The sequence below is a fragment of the Rousettus aegyptiacus genome, unplaced genomic scaffold (genome assembly GCF_014176215.1).
Source record: "Rousettus aegyptiacus isolate mRouAeg1 unplaced genomic scaffold, mRouAeg1.p scaffold_m13_p_1, whole genome shotgun sequence".
Classification (NCBI taxonomy): domain Eukaryota; kingdom Metazoa; phylum Chordata; class Mammalia; order Chiroptera; family Pteropodidae; genus Rousettus; species Rousettus aegyptiacus.
Window position 1 is genome coordinate 130050844 of NW_023416284.1, and position 17231 is coordinate 130068074.

A 17231-nucleotide genomic window follows, 5' to 3' on the forward strand; every position below is an offset into this window, starting at 1 on the left:
GGCCCAGGTCGGAGGTGGAGGAGGACGGTCCTAGAAGTGTGTCCCTGTCTGACAGCTGTCTCAGCCTGAGGCTCCACAGTAAGGACAAACAGGACAGAGCCCACCATCTGTTCAGCATTAGTATTTGGGACATGGATTCCTTGCAGCATCCAAAGAACTCAGACCTCTCAGGGGGAAGGCACTGCTCCCTACCAGCAACACTCGAGTCGGTGGCAGATGTCAATCAATATTCTTTCTAATTACACATGTCAGCAAATCATTTTCCAGGGTTTTTACACTAGGCACCTTATCTTCTCAACCTTGGGGTAAGTTCCAGGAGAACGGTGTCTTCTATTTTTTAAGGTCTATTCATGACACCAAACCTGACCCTGAACTTGTAGAATTCGGCATCTCTGGCTTCATGCCTTTGTTCATGCAGACATGAGTCGCCCTGAAATGTGTCTGTCCACCAGCAAAATCTGAAATGACCAGAACACTTTCCACCCTGAAGACCCACATCGAGTGCCGCCACAAGGCTGTGTGAAGAAAGAAGTGCCAGCTGAACCTCCTCCTGGCCACATGACCTTGGGCAAGTCCTTTAACCTCTCTGAGCTCCAGTGTATTTCCCTGCATAACAGGAATAATGATGATCACTTCCCAGACTTGTTGTGAGTTGGATGTGGTTGATTCACCATAAAATTCTCAGCAGTGTGTGTTCAGGATCATGGCCCTTCCTCCAGAAAGCAGCTTCCTGAAGCCAACCTAAGACCATTTCAGCTATTAGGAACCTCCATACCAATTTGTACCCTTCATAGCTCACTCTTCTTCTGCCTGGTATCAGTTATTACCCATCCGTGCAATATATATTTGCTGTCTACCCCTGCCCTTAGCCCTAATACACATTCACGTTTTTGTAAGCTTCTGAGGACCAAGTTGACAGCTAATTCAGTCTTACACACACTAGAGCCTCCAGCGCATACTAGGATTGAACGAATACCACCTGCATTGAACCATTTAGTATTGCGGGATAAATATTCAAGTTTATGAAGAAAATTTGCACAGATACACACAGTGATGATGTTTCAAACTTGAAGATTTCCTCTGCAACAAAAAAAAGTTGTTTTTCTATCAGCAGCAGGCTTAGCCAGTCATGTGAATAATCTTAAACAGCCTGAAAAATTACCATTGATTTCAAAGCATTGATTTTCTGCACCACAGTAACACATTAAATCTCTTTTTGGGAAAAGACAAAAGAGAACTAAAAGAATAAACTTTCACTCCAAAGGGTGGGGATAAGGGGGAGATTATGCAACAAAATTAATTAAGTTGCCTATTTTTAGAGCGATGACCTGCAAAAGACATTTTGCTTCTAACCAGAAAACCCTGTTATATAAGTGAAAGCTCAGCTGTGCCCCAAAGTAGAGAGGGGTCGAGGTACCTCCGCCGCCAGAATGCATGGCTGCGAGACCCAGAGCACAGGGCTGCCTCCTCCTTTGGAGGCCCTGACCTAGAGGCTGGGGGAGAGTATGAGACCACCTGGCCGGGCGGCGAGCTCCCTGGGTCCAAATCCACAGGCAGCTACCCAGAAGGCAAATGTTACACCTCCGAATATGAGTCCTGTGAGTGAGTCATCTCTGAGTTTGACTTGTTTTGTTGTTGAAACTACAGGTTTATAAAGGGAGTGTTGGTTTTTGACTCAAGAAATCTACTCAGGCATGTGTGTGACGACTTAAATGTATAACCACCATTCATAACTTTTCCAAGCCAATCTTGTTTCTCTGACCTTTAGTACTCTTGTTATTGCCAGGAGAAAATGCTCAGAGCTAAAATAGTCTTGTTATAATTTTGTCTTTACACTGAAAAAAAGGAAAAAAAAAATCCCACCATCCTCTACTTTGCCATTTCCTGACTGCATCCCCACCAAAAAAAAAAAAAAAAAGACCCCAAAACTTCTATACTTGGTTTCAAGCTCAAAGCAGATTTTATTTATTTATTTATTTTTAGAACACATCAGTTAAATCTGTTCATCTTTTTTGAGTCGAGGGACTGAAAGAAATCACACATCGTTTCTGATGTGATATACCCATGGGCGGTTTTTCATCCTACCTAAAGATAGCTCAACTTCATTTTAAGATGTTTTGCCTTCTATGGCAATCAAAATCAAACTTTCCTAAGTAGACGTGTGTGGGTTACGCAACTCCGAGCACCCACCAGCGGTGCCTGTGGTCTCTGCTTCACCTGGGATAAACTCCGGAGCCCTGGGTATGAGCCTGTGCTCCCCAGGGCACCCCAGGCGGCCCAAGCTCCAAGGTGGGAAGAAGGTAAAGGGCAGTCACCTCTGGGCTACTTACGAGCTTTGTCAAAGATCAAACTGTTTGACTAATTGGAGGCAATTTCTTTCCACCCCCATGTTTATCTCCACAGAGAATAATGAGCTGGGAATCATAAAGTCAGGAAACCAGCTTTGATTCCTTGTTGTCATCACCTAGTATTTCTGGGTCTCACTTTGCTCACTTCTCAAATGGGACCAGATGCTCTCAAAGGTGACTTTTGGCTCAAACTTGGTCTCATGCTTTCCTTCTCTTCCCTCTGGAAAAATCCAGAAAGTGATCAGGGCCCAGGATGTAGCTCTCTCCTCCCCAAACTTTCTCTGTCCGGCCTGCTGCTTGTTACTCTCCTGACACATAAACAGCAGCTCTGCTTCCTTCCCCAGGGCAGTGCCATCCTTTCTGCCCCTGCCTCATGAGATCCCTCTAGGCCTGGCCTTCCTGCGAGCAGCCCTCTCCGCTGGATGCCATCAGTAAGATAACTGGGGTAACAGATTTGTAACCCAGACAAGCTTTGAATAACTTTGTTACTGTTCCTGGCCCACTGCTGCGCCTCTTGTCATAAACTCCCTTAGAATCTTATCAGTTCCCTCAAACTCTCGCTTGCCTCTTCTCCCTAAATGAAACTTGATCTTTCTCCAACTTAATACTTCCTTTACAGCCTCTTAAAAGGAGACCATTGAATTCATTCAAATAAAATCATTCAGGACCGTCTATTTGCTGGGCTTTAGAAATCCTTGTTGAGTGAATAAGGGAATGGACAAATGTGCCTTGTTGGGTGCTACAGGAAATTGAGAAACAAACAAGGACTCTTCCCAGGTTTTAGGAAAATGGTCTATCTATGGTAGTGGAAAGGATTAGACACACACGAAAATAGCTGGAATACAGGCCATGCTAATATTCGTGGGATAACGACATACTTGTAGATTTTGAAAGATAGCACTAGTTCATTACGGGCTGAGAAACAGCCAATTCCCATACTACTTCCTGCAAGTGTCTTCCTCTTCCCAGCTATCCTGCCTCTCCCCTGGAACCCCCAGACCTCCCTGCAACCTAGCACCCAGGCAGGGTTAACAGCTGGCCAGGCAAGGAATCTCGACCCTGCTGCTTCAGAGCTGATCCGATCGGTCGGCATCCATGCCTATCAGTTGGTTACTATTTTTTTAATTAATTAATTAATTTTAGTTAGTTTCGAGTACATAGTACATTGGTTAGACATTTATATAGTTTATAAAAAAACCCTGCCCCCCACTAATTGTTCCTCTCCTCTGGTTTTCCACCATCACTACTGAATATGAATAAAACTTGGGTAGGTGCCAAAAAGAAATAATAAAAGTAATAAGTAAAGAAAAGAAATACTGGGAGAATTGGTTCCATCCTCAGCTGTAGTAATGGGTACCAGACATAAGCTTGGCCATTCAGAGAGGTCATTCTATTCCCTGGCCACAGCAATTGGTTCAGAAATGGGCAAACGCCCCAACCAGATTCAGTGAGACATAATGAAACTTTTGCTAGGAATGTTGGTAGAGCGATATTTGTTATATGATGAATGTTAACTGAGATGTGATTCTTGAGGGACCAGGGCCTACGATATGAAACCCAGTCTCACCAGGATGTGAGAGATGGAAAGCTCCTGGATCAAGCCATTCCTGAAGTCATTCCTGCTTTCTAGACAATTCCTGCTAGAGAGTTTGCTTTTCTGTCATTTTATAACAAAAAAATTCTGATACTGGGGTGAGGCAGCAAAAGAAATACAAGTATAAAAGAGATGGAAAACAGCGCCTTGCCATTCTCAGTTCCTTCTTCTCTCGGCTTTTTAGAGCTGGATCTCCACTCTGGTCTTGAGATTTGGTCCCCTTACCTTTTCCCATCCAGGCCATCATCTCCTCTGACTTCACTTAATTTCACCCAGTTTGGGTAAAGTCCCTCCCTTATCAACTTTCTTCTGTTTTCACCTTGTCAATGTCCGATCCTGGGCCATCAGAACAATGCTCCCAGACCTTTTCACATCATGGCAAATACAGAAAATGACAATCTTTGAAGGGTGTCCTGGGGTAAACTAAAGCATTAGGATGTCTATATGGGTCTTGAAGTGGGGGAAAAGCCCATTACATTTTCTTTATAAAATTGTGATAAGAAAAAGTAAAACACAAAATCCCAGAAAAGATGAAGCTTTGTATGACATTTCAAAATAAAATCTTTTTGAAATGTTAAATGAGAAACTTGAGCTTGCTTCCATGAACTTGACTTTCATCATCATCATCATCATCATCATCATCACCATCATCACCATCATCATCATCAGGTTTCATGCTTCAAAGGTGTCTTCAAATCCTAATAAAAACTTTTTTAATGATAATCTCTTTAAATCCTTGGGAGTCACTATCAATGAGATACCTTGTGCATGTTGAGAATACAAAAATTAAAACTTTTTTGCAACCTTTCAAAAATGTCAACAGTTGAAACTATATTTAAAGAATCAAGTAATATTTTCCTTTTCATTTCTATGTACAAATTTCTCATGACTTCTTACTGACATTTCTTGTGATAAAGCAAATGAACTTCTAATTCAATAGGATTATTTTTACATCAGTCATTTCCAAATAATGATGAAGCCCTGGTGTGCAGAATGCACATGCATTGCTAAAGCAGTCTTCTCGTACCTAAAACGAATGCCGCCACTATAGTTCATCAGCCACAGTAGACAGGAGTATCTGACATACATGAAGGCAGAGACTAGTGCCACCCTCTAAAGCCCTCACCAGCCTGCCGGAGCCTCCTTGTCATCAGCCAAACCCCGGGGTCATGTGCTCAGCAGCTCCATGGGCTCCTTGTCTGGGCAGCGTCATGCGCCATGGTTGGCTTGACCCAGTCTCCATGGTGGAGCACCAGTTTCACGTGTACTTTATATCGGTCATTGTGCTTTCACCTGTTAGAACCTAGAGGTTCTCTGTCTTTCTGTCTCTCTCTCAGCTCCTGTAGGTTGTACCTTCTCGAGCCTCTTACTTCTTGGCCTTACTTTCTTGATCTGTATCTGACCTTACTTATCAATGCCTTACTTTGCTATTTTTTTCTTCTACCCATACCATGGGGTCCTTGACCCTCTTTTTACTCCATACCTTCTACTCACACTGCTTTTACCATCACTGTTATATGGACAAATTTGAAATCTTCCAGTGGTCTGACTGAGCTTTAATTCTGAATTTGTGCCTTCTCTTTGGACAGCTCCACCTGAATATCCTGACAGTACCTCCGGCTCATCATGCTCAAAAGCTCCTTCTACAACCCAGCCCCAAATTAGCTCCTCTTCTCACGTCTCTGTTTCTGTTAAGGGCACCACCATTCACTCCCTCACCTAGCCTCCTACCTGAAGGTAAACCTGGCTTCTCAACTGATTGTTAAATCTTGGTGATTCTCCCTCCTGAGGGCCTGCGTATCTATCCCCTCTATTTCTGTAGGTGCCTTCTATTCTAGGTTCTTTATCTCACCTATTTATTACAATAGCCTCCCAACTGGCCTATCATCTTGTTTTTCTCTCTTCTGCTTGGACAGATTACCGGTTTATTCTCACAAAGGACTCCCTTGTTTAAAAGCTTTCGATAGCTCTTTATTGTTGCCTAAATTTAGCCTAACTTCTTAGCCAGACATTCAATGACCTTCACGGTCTGTCCCCAGCCTAACTATGTCACCTTAGTTCATTTAGTGTCTAGAAATATTTGTTGAACTCCTATACTTTGTGCCAGACGGGCCTGGATGCTGGAAATACAATAATGAATGAAATCAAATTCTCAGTCCTTATAAAACTTACATTTTAGAGAGAAGAGTCAGACAAGAGGTAAACAAGTAAACATGTATACTAGATCATAAATGCTTGTAGAAAAATTAAGCAGGCCAAGAGCATAGGTAGCGATGAGGGTGGCATTTTAGATAAGTTGGTCAGGAAGGCCTTTCTGATAAGGTGACATTTGTTTAGAGAGTTGAACGAAATGAGTGAGCCTTATGAACGTAGAGGGGAAGAGCGTTTACAGGTAGAGGGAAGAGAAGTTCAAAGTCCTTAAAGTGGGAATGTGCTTGACAAGTTGGAGAAACAGCAAAGGAGCCAGCACGAATGGGTAGGGCAAAAAAGAAGGAAGAGAAAGAGATGAGATCAGAGAGGCAGCTGGGATCCAGCTTATACAGGCCTTGTGGACTTCAGTATGCATTTAGGATTTGATTCTGAATGATGCTGAAGGCACTGGGAGGTTTTGAGTAGTTGAGTGACATGTTCTAAAAAATATTACAGACAGCTGTGTGGAGAATAGCTGAGGCGGGGTAGGTAGTGAAAACTGGCATCTCAGTTAGGAGGCTACTGCAATATTCTAGGCAAGAGATTCCGGGAGAGCTGCTGGAGAGGTTGAGAAGCTGTCAACCTCTGGTTGTAGTTTGAAGGTAGCGCCAACAGCATTTGCTGATGGATCAAAATGTCAGAGAAAGAAAATCAAGGATGATTCTGAAGCAATTGCAAAAATGCAATTACCATTAACTAAGCTCTCTAAGAAGACTATGGGAAGAGAAGGAAGTCTACAGGAGAAAGTTCAGGTTTACTATATTGTTTGAAGTGACTATTAGATATAGACTTAATATCCTTAGATGTAAAGCTATCAGTTGGATATTTGAGTCTAGAATGCACAAGAAAAATCCAGGCTAGAAATAAACTTGGAAATTGTTTGTGTGTAGATATTTGTGTAGTGTCCAGATCAGAAAAGGTCTTTTAAAATTACAGACAGAGGCCAGTGGACTGAGCCTGGGTCACTGCAACATGTAGAGGGTGAGAAGGTAAAGAGGGCTCAGCAAGGGAGACCGGTAAGTAGGAGGAAAGGAAACCAAGAGACGGCAGTGGCCTGGAAGACAAGTGCAAAAAGGGTTCAACAAGGGGACTAGTTTGTGATTTTTTTCTAACAGTTGTACGTGTGTGAGAGGTGGGATCGGGGAGAGAAGAAGGGAAGGGAACAGAGAGAGAGAGACAGAGACAGAGACAGAGACAGAGAGACAAACTGCCACAGATTGAGCATTGCTGAATCTGGGTAGATGAAAGTTCATGTTACCATTTGCCTTACTTTTGTGTATGTTTGCAATTTCACATTAAAAAGAGTGAAAAACAAAACACAGAGAGTGAGAAACTGTGTCAAGTGTTGATGGCAATGCCAGGTCAGTTCGGAGTAGGGGGCGCTGGTGGTAGTGACAGACACACAGTCTCAGCAGAGAGAAGAGCCTGCTGGCATTGGGTTTGAGAGAGAATAGGAGGAAAGGATGCAGACTGAACAAGTGCAATCACCTCCTCCTAGGAATTCTGCAGGAAAAGGGAAGGGAAATGGGCCAGTAGCTGGAAGATCAGTGGGGGCCCGGGGTGGTTGATTGACTGTTAGTTTAAGAAGGAGTGATTGCAGCCATATTTCCCACCGCTGTCATTCACACAAGCTCTAGACAAACCCTCCAAAGCACCCTTACCCACATTTGCTGTCCACAAGTCTCCTACCCCATCCATGCCACCCATCCACCAAGGCCTAGGTCACTTTCCACCCACTGTATCATCCCAATTGTATGTGATATCTCCAGGTGTAGTTTCTACCTACATGTAGAATTTTCGAGATGTTTTTATAGCAGTTTTTGCTGTGGTGTGGTTCAACTAGGGTCTCTGCAGCCTTTATCTTCAATGTGTATCAGAGCAAACTGTACGTTTCTACTGCAGATCAAAACTACGCTGCGCTCCCCTGACAGCTTTCAGAAGGGAAGCAGAACTTCTACAGAAACTGTAAAGTTTCCTATTCCTTTAGATCCTAGAAGATAGCATTCTATAGCAGCAACGAGAATAATATCTGTCCCTTTCTTTACCCACTCTAAAAACGTGGCTGGAAGCACCAATTCACACTAAGGGATCACGAACTGGTATTTATTTTTAAAACTAACTGAAAAGTCTCAGGAGTTATCAAAGGACTTCTCTTTGAAAACATCAGAAATTGGGCAGGAGTAGGTGGGTAGGGAGAAGAAGCCTTCCAGTTTAAGATGTGGCAAGCTCAGAGAAACTGCACTAAAAAATAAGATATGATTAAAAATACTACTTCCCTCATATCCCCCTCAGAGTACAGCACAGCAAGGAGACCAAGGGCACTTGCTTAAGACTCTTCCTGCTGAGAAGTTCCCTCAGAAGCACTCACTCTCAGTGCAAGAGGCAAGAACAGATAAGACACTTCTAATCAGGATTAAATACAAGATGCACCAGGGATGACCTCTGAAGAAACACTTACAAGATGTCATCAGTGCTTCTATTATGATAAAGCTAGAGTATCAAAACATTATGTTCATATATGGCTGAACGGAGGGAGACAATAGCAAATACATCTTGACTGAGTCTTGATAGTGTGTGCAAAAGGGCACTTGAACCCCCTGCCCTAAGAACCACCAAGTGTTCATTACTGCCAAGCCCTGTGTCATGGGTCACAGAGATGACATAGTTCCTCCATTCACAGAGCCCCTTATCTGGAGGGGAGACCATCACAACACAGTGGGCGACCTAGGAGGCTATCTGTGGCAGGAAGGCCTACTTGATCCTGAGATAAAGGGAAGTTGGGAGTTTCTAGCAGAAGCATTAGCAGCACCATGAGCAAAGGTTCTTGGGTACAGAGTGTGTGGAGTTCTAGGAATAGCAAGAGGTAACACTGCTATAGCACGGGGCAGGCATGGAGTCCACACCTGGACATACAGACTGTGGCCAGACCATGGAGAGCCTTTGATGTCATAGGCCAGGAAGCTCTTACTGGGGAGGAACAGGAGCAAGTCTGCAGTTTTGAAGGACCATTCTGGTGGCAGCAATCTAAAGGAAGGAAAGACTGTGGGTCAACTTTAAAGTTGTGAAAACTGGTGCTGTTGGTTTGATTTGTCATCAAAGCCAAATTCTGTTTTTGAGTTGTATTTAGCTATGCTTATTTTCGTACCTCAAACAGTTGAGGGTTTCATTTTATTTGGGTATTTTTAAACATTCAGATCATTTCATTTTTTACCTCTACACCTTCTATCACAAGAATACAATATAATTGAGCATTGTTAAGTAATTTTACTATGGTCAACTCTGGCTATGATGACCTGTAGCTACAGACCAAGGGGCTGCTTCTTCCCTGAGGGTCTCTCACACCCTTTCCCATTTACAAGCTCCCTGCCTGAAATTCACCTCTGCAATGATGCTCAGCACTGATCTGTGAAGAAGTTTTCACCAGTTTGGGGTAAAATGTAGAAGTAAAGAATGATGTGGCAAGTATTTCGTAAAACAAAATTTGTTCTACATAAAGGCCTTTCTCTTAAATTATGTCCTACTTGCTTTTAGGGTGTTAAGAGTCCCTTTATTTTATTAAAGGATGGTGATGAAATTTTTTGTAAATACCCTTCCATGGCAAAACGGTTGGCAACCCCAGATCTATGCAGATTTTTTGAAATGTGAAGTCCTCTTAGAAGCCCAGGAGGCACCTGTTTTGATTGCCCTCCACCACAGCCTTGCTCATTAGGCACAGAGGTTACCCAATACCAGAGTCTAATCAGGGGAAGGGCACGTCTGGGTTAACCAAGGCTGACGCTAACCTGCCAAAGCGTCGGCATAGATAGCTAACCACACAACAATCAGGAAAGTGCTGGCCCAGTGTTTATCACTTCTTTTATCTGAATTACATCTTTGGAATTTAGTATATTAATGAAAATATTAAAACTTCTTTCATGCCTTCTGTATCACTCACATTTAAACACTGTTAAATAAGGTCCTAAAAATGTATTACCCTACTCTGACTTTATCTCCTTATTTTGGAGAGAGGTATTTAAAGCCTATTATTACCTGTTAGCAACAAAGAAACAAGTTAAAATAGCTGGGGAGACGGGCATGGAAGCAGTCCTTCACTCAGGGACTATATCAAGCCTTTACGAGAATACTGCACAATTAATTAGGTGCTGGAGTCAGAAAGACCTATGTTTGGGATCTCAGCTCACAACTTACTGTACTACCTTGGGTTACTTAACCTTCTGAGTCTCAGGGTCCTCAACTACAGAATGAGGTTAACAATAGTACCTACCTGCATAGAGTTATCATCTAGGACAGTCTTGGTGTCTGGTGAAAAATCGATAATGGTAATAGTGCTATAGTTGTGAATATAGGTTATTTAAAAAGTACTACATTTTACAAAAGAATCGTGTAAGGTCAGAACAGGATCATCTAGCCCAATCTTGGCATTTTATAGGTGGTAGGTGGGGAGGAAAGGGAACAAGTTCTAGAAAGAACACAGAACCAGTGAGAGGCAGAGACTATTTAGACTTGGTCTCTGGGTATAACCCAGGGTTTTATCCACATTAGTTTTCACCACCTGGAAGTATCTGGTTCTTGACTTTCCAGGTTTTTTGACCAGAATGGGCTATACATGTAGTTCAAAATGGCGGCATCACTGAAACATTTAAAGATGGCAAATTCAATACTATAAAAATGCGTAGTAAACGAAATAGTGGTAGGTCATTACCTCATCATTTCAGAATATTTATTGCCGCGTATTTGAAAATAATTAAATGCATTAAAAAATAATGTAACAGAATATCTACGCATACAAAAGAATGCTAAGATGAGGTGGATAAAGTATTATAAATATCATATAAAGATATGCTTTCCCCCATTCCCCCACACTCCAAAAACAAAAGGTGCAAACTATATCCTCCACGTCAATAAAATTTCTTGGTTTCTCAAGAAAAAATATAGAGGATTTTCCAAGTCTTTACAATTTTCCAAGATTATGCTGGGTATGGCTGACAGCAGTAGGCTCTGATGCCAGCAACAGAAGGGACATAAACACATCAGTTAAATAAAGGGACACGAAGGCATCATCTCAAGTAAAACAAAGTAGATACATTTTCTGTTATTTTAAATCAGTAGTTTTATTACAATACACACTGACATACAATTAGAGAAGGAATGTCCTGACATTTTCTGAGCATTTCACAGAAAGCAAATGTAACCATCCAGGCAGTCGAGTCATCCACATCTTTTCCAAACACAATGCAAAAGCTTTTATATGTGATAACTCAGAAAAGTTTTCTTACTCTTGCCAACAAAACTTCAGTGTCAAAAAACAGTTATTGTGAAGTGGGCTGAGAGGGGAAGTGTTTCCTTCCTGATATTCCAAACCCTGCCTCTAGACTCCCCACCCCGACTTTCTAGATGACTTGTTATGGTACTGTAGATGGTAATGTGTCCAGGGGCTAACTGGGGTCTACTTATAAGGCCAACTACTACACTTCATTATAATTGAAAGGAAATGAAAAAATGGGAAAATTAACTGCTGGAAAATGCACAAAGGCAAGGAGAAAATATCTGGGTGTGTTAAAAATGAGATGCTCTTTTCACATAACTCATTTAAAAGGTTACAATTACCATAAACATTTTAACTCCATTAAAGATCACTGGCGAAAGCTTGCTCTTATATCCACAAAAGGGCCCCGCATTTACTGGTGCTTGGAAGAAAGCAACACACTGTGTGAAGAGTCACTAATCCTGGTGAAGTAGACATCAGACTATTTGGAGTTGCATAGGTTTTTTTTTTTAGATCTATTTTGTACAAGACACTATGGAACCTTAACAAATTTTCATCTTTCTACAGTTATTGTGGCAGTCAGGTGTTTTAATCTCTTTAGCACCCAAACACACAAAAGCACTCTAGGAAAGAAACACTAAAATGGCATTTTGGATAAATTCACTATATGTTACGTAACTTGGGAACAACAAAGGAAAAAAGCCCGAGTATGACTTTAGTATTTTATATAGAAAAGCACTGTAGGAGAAAAGTTTGTTTAAAAAGATTAAAACTCGGGTAAATATAAATACATTTTTGGTTAATCTGTGCTATAACATATAGAAATCCTGTCAGATATTCAGTCTACTAGGTAAATCATTTGGATTTTTCATTTCTGACTACATTAGTAGAAGAATATACATTGTTGCATATACTCACATATATATGCATAGACGTATATAAAATTCAGATCATGAAAATTTGTTTTAAATACACATACTTAAAACTTGTGCCTCTAAAAATAAATACGTTAGCTCCTAATCAGCTAATTCTCAGATTCCTTCACAAACCAATCAGAACACAATTTCTCCACAATGGTAGCTGACCAGTTAGCTGCATTTTAAATACATTATCTATCAGTCCATGTTTTAAAATGCAGGCATACAGCAGAAATAGCATTCCCAGAATAAAATACAGATAGAATTCTGGCTTTGAAAATAAATGTCTTGGCTTCCTTCATGTTTAGTTCCTACAGATGTCTACTCTTTGCCTTTGCATTTATGTAGCAGTGGGAGAGCATTTTCTAGTGACAGCATTCTATTCCACTGACATTACCTTCTAATCAAAGGAGTCAGCTGGCATTTCCTTTGCTGTTTTGTTCAAGGGAAACTAACAGAACGTTGCTTGTGTTTGATATCGCTCCCATAATCACAGTGAGTTGTGTTTTAATGTAATTTACAATGTGCTGATACCACCGAGGTAAAGCAGTAGTCCTGGTGTTTAAAAAAAAAAAAATGTCTCCCAGGAAACAATAGGTAAGGGACCTGGTAGTGTATATCTAAGTTCTATGGAGTAACTCAAAACCACTGCTGGAATGGACACACTGGAGATCGATATTGTAGTTCAAACAATAGAAGCGGATGGAAATACTCAATATACTTCCTTTAGAAAGGATCCAATTCACAAAAATGAAACTTTACTTTACTTTTACATTTCCAAAACAACTTCTTAAAGTGATAAAGCCAGACCAAGTTGTTTAATATAGTATATTTAACAACCTTGTCATTTGTTTTTGAATACAAGAATCTCAGAAATGTATGAAATCCATAATAAATGACGGCAAGAATGTTGAATGCCATTGCCTAAATATTTTAAAAGGAAAATTTACCATAGCTGAAAGACAACTGCTAAAAAATACAGTGTTCTAGGTGCTCACAGTTCCAGATTGCTAACTTTATAAATTAAAGGTAGAAGTTATCCATATATAAACAAGGCCTCTTTTTCATTGATTTCAATCTTGTTTAAACCTTTGGATATTTCAGTCTTCAGATTCCACAAGGTAAGGCTGAGTTTATCAAACATAAATAAAATGTTTAAGTCCATGATGTATTGTAGCACTGAGGAAACAAATGCATCAAATATCTACAGGCTGGCTACAATACTTTTCTTGAAAAAAAAAATTCAAACATGTATCAACATCAAGCCACATTTTTTTTTTTTTAATTTATCTGGCTGCAAATGGGGCAACAGTATTTTTTTCTCACGCGTCTTTCCTCTCAATCCTGAAGTCTAAAGCAGGTCTTAGGTCAAAGGGCGTGGTCTTTTGGGAGGTGGTGGAGGCATAAGCTCCGTGTCAGGGTCCAGATGATGCCTTCGTTTCTGTCCTTGAGAAGCTGCCGCACATCTGTCGATAAACTCAAACAGCATCTCCTTGGTGACAGGGTTTGAGATGCTGTTGCACACAGCTGTGGACAAAGGAAGACACGTGTCTCATGTGAGGGTTAATTAAGGCAGCTGACTCACCACAGGGAGATGTGTAAGGGGAAAGGTTTTCATCCCAACATGTCAAACACTTCCATTTTACTGATCTGGATGACAAGCTTCAGATTAAACCATTCTCTTCTCTCCCAGTACCCCAAATGAGTGTTTTTCTAGTGGCTACTCTTTACTATTAATTTTAAACCAAAATTTTAAATACTTGGGTTAAAAGCACGTATTCACAAGGTTTTCTATCCCTCCAAAACAGTTTTTATAGGATTTTAACCTAGCATAGTGCTGCAGTCTTTCAGTCCTTCTCTCAGAAAGGAGTCTTTACAACACAGCACCAGCCCCCATTCCCACTGAATAGATTTCACTGTCGCTGGCAGATAATACCATTTTTTTAAAAATAACTTGTTTGAAGGTATTTTAGCAAATTACTAATAAATAAAGCTTTTTTTCTTATGTGATCAAAATTTAGTATCAGTCCTTTTAATTTTATTTACCTATTTGGTTTTGGGCAAGAAAAGACAGTAGCTTAATTATTTCTATTTTCAAAATTAACTCATCTTGTCTAAACATAGATACTAGTTCCAACAAGAATCTTCAAATGTACAATAGTAACTTTTAAGCTGCAAAACTTGAACTGGCAATTTTTATATTTTCTCATAAGCTTATCATCTAATCACCATCAACTGAGCATTCTAAAAATATACACTTTTATTAACCTTTAATTTTCGTTTTCATCTTTTTTTCAACTCCACTAAACATGCAATCCAGAAAAACTGCTACTAGTAGTTTTCCTTATAAATGTGATTAATTTGTGTTGTTCCCCATGAAAGAAACTTACTATTCTGAATTCCAAAAGCATTCATATTGTACCCAAAGAACACTCTAAAGGACAGCAGAGCAGGTTTTAGGTTTTTTTTTTTTTAATAGTTTTCATTTACTTTGTTCTCCATTGTTTGTAAAACTATTTTAGGAGCTGGAAATTACACTTTCCCTTGCTAATTTTGTCCTTTACCATCTGGCAAACAATGGTTGTTATAGTTTTGAATAGATCTGAAATTATCATGGCTTTTGTGTTGTTGTTCAACAAACTCAACTTGTATACATCTCATTATCCTGCCCTTTAAACGCCTCTCTCGGGCATAGGGGCACAAGCCCACAGGTCTATCTAAAGGGGAAAACCTACAAATGGACTGGTGCCAACCAGGGTACAGACCTGTCGCAACTCCTATGCCAGCAATCGAAGATGAGGGTCCAAATGACTCTATGCCCCATCAAGCAGAACAACAAAGACAGCACATTTTGGTTCTAACACCTTAACATTTTCTTCTTTTTTAATGCAACAATCACTGGTAGGTTGTCGTACTCACCCATGGCGGTGTTGTAGGCATTAGGAAAACTTTTGTCTGTTCTCTGTCTCATGAAGACCCAGCTGTTGTTCTCAAATTTGCATTCTATAATTTTGTTGTCATACTGTTTTAGCTCTTTTGTCACCTGTTTTAAAAGAGAATTGAGGAAAATATTTAAATCATTTGAAAGGCTTTTGCTTCCACTATGTGACAGGCGCATCAGGAAATGCCAAAAACACCTTGGTAACTCTTCATGCAGAGCTCTTTGTCATCTCAGATGTCTAATCAAGCCTAAGGGTATGATATGCACCACCTTGTACACACGCTCATTAATCTGACATTTTATAAATAGTCATGAAAACGGCTGTCAATATACAGCAATTAAAAGAAGCTAAGCAGAAAACAGCCACTTCTGGGCCAAAGACAAATATGTCACCATAGGGACCAATGCCTTCAATACTGTCTGTGTCCCTATAACTTTCAGAAATTGAGTCTGCTGCTTACGTTTCATCAACTTTCAGAATGATCTCACCATCTAAATTCCTATGTCAAAACCTAAGAAATGCCCTTTTATTGGTTAAAAGAAAAAGTTACACACAAAAAGTAAAATTAGAATCAAATTTAGGTAATGTGCATCCCCTAAATATCTTGCTTTTTAAGCAGTGGTAATTAACCACAAATCTACTCTGTATGCTATTTACCCTTTCCATCTCCAAACTAGTATAAATTTAGAGATGAATCTACTTTTGATTTTAGTTGGCAGGTTTCTTGGCTACTTCACCTCAGATGATTAAATATGGATTACAACTTACTCTATCAAAGCTAACAAGTATCCATGGTAACTATAAAACCTTTTAAAAGATATTTCATCAGGCTGTAAGAATGGTTTTCATAAAGAAGAACCTAAGCTTATCTTTGCAGTTTGCAAATCAAATGCCAGTCATGGTAATATTTTAATTCTGTCCTCATCTTTCACGGCTAACAACTTTTCCTCACAATATGGTAGATTGCAATCATTTAACTTCATTAGCATTATTTGAAATGCTTTCATTTTTCTACCCATGTATTCACTATCACCTAGGAATATGAAGGGAGGCAAATTTTAAAAGATGCTTTCAATTCACAGATTAGGCAGTGCATGTCTTCACAAAAACTTTCAAATTGTATTTCTTTTCCTTTAAGGAGCATTACACTTGATTGGATTATTTGCATTTTCAACAAATTCAACAGGTCCAATACGTTCAGCAGCTCTGAAACCAGACCTGTCCAAAAAAGTGGTGTTCCACTTAGCAAACTTGCTAAATTGATTTTCAAATACTCATTATCTTAGTTCCAACTCCCCTCCCTTCCTTTCCGGGGATCCTTTTATTCTGATACATTATCTATACCCATGTATTAGAGGCAACTCTCAGGTAACTACACTTATGTTTAACCATGTGTAGGGTCTAACGGAGGTAAGTTTCTAAACTGTTCAATCTCCATTTTATAATTCCTAAATTGGACAAAGAAGTCCCTAATTTATTGAGACACTGTAAAAACAATAAGTAACAATGCACGACACATGGTAGCCAACAGGTAAAATTCTTAATTGAATATAAAATTGGAAAATGAAACATTGCTTATTTAAAAAGAACCCTTGCAATTAAATCCACTAAAGAAACAAAGATGACATGAAAAGGTACAGTTTGAAAACAGCTGTCAAGGAAATTATATGAATTTTACAAGAATGGCTTGCTATCAACAATGTGCAGTCTGTACTTCTACTGACTAGCAACTGTAGTTAATAAGTCTTTATCATGTAGCTTATCCTTGTGTTTGTAGTTTCAGAACTAAAATAAATTATGTGTTGCTCAATCTGACTACAGCAATTAAGCACTATTATTAAGTATCTGTGTATTTACTTGGGCACTCTAGAAAACAGAGCTTTTCAGAAAATGCACGCACCTGCCATTATACTAACCTAAACCTATTTCCATGTTCAAGGACAGCACATTGTTCTCCATTGATCACATCGGTTA

General features: G+C 39.9%; 1 protein-coding gene across 2 annotated transcripts in view; it reads right to left on the reverse strand.

Annotated features, from left to right (window-relative positions):
* Positions 1-11222: 11222 nt before the first annotated feature.
* RNGTT (RNA guanylyltransferase and 5'-phosphatase) overlaps positions 11223-17231 on the reverse strand; it is a 235902-nt gene continuing 229893 nt past the window's right edge. For both annotated transcript variants that reach the window (XM_036220097.1, XM_016140623.2), the window contains exons 15-16: positions 15235-15358; positions 11223-13842 (exon numbers count right to left, since the gene is read on the reverse strand). In XM_036220097.1, coding sequence (XP_036075990.1) covers positions 13679-13842; positions 15235-15358 — 288 coding nt within the window. In that variant the 3' untranslated portion in view covers positions 11223-13678. The remainder of the gene's footprint in view (positions 13843-15234; positions 15359-17231) is intronic.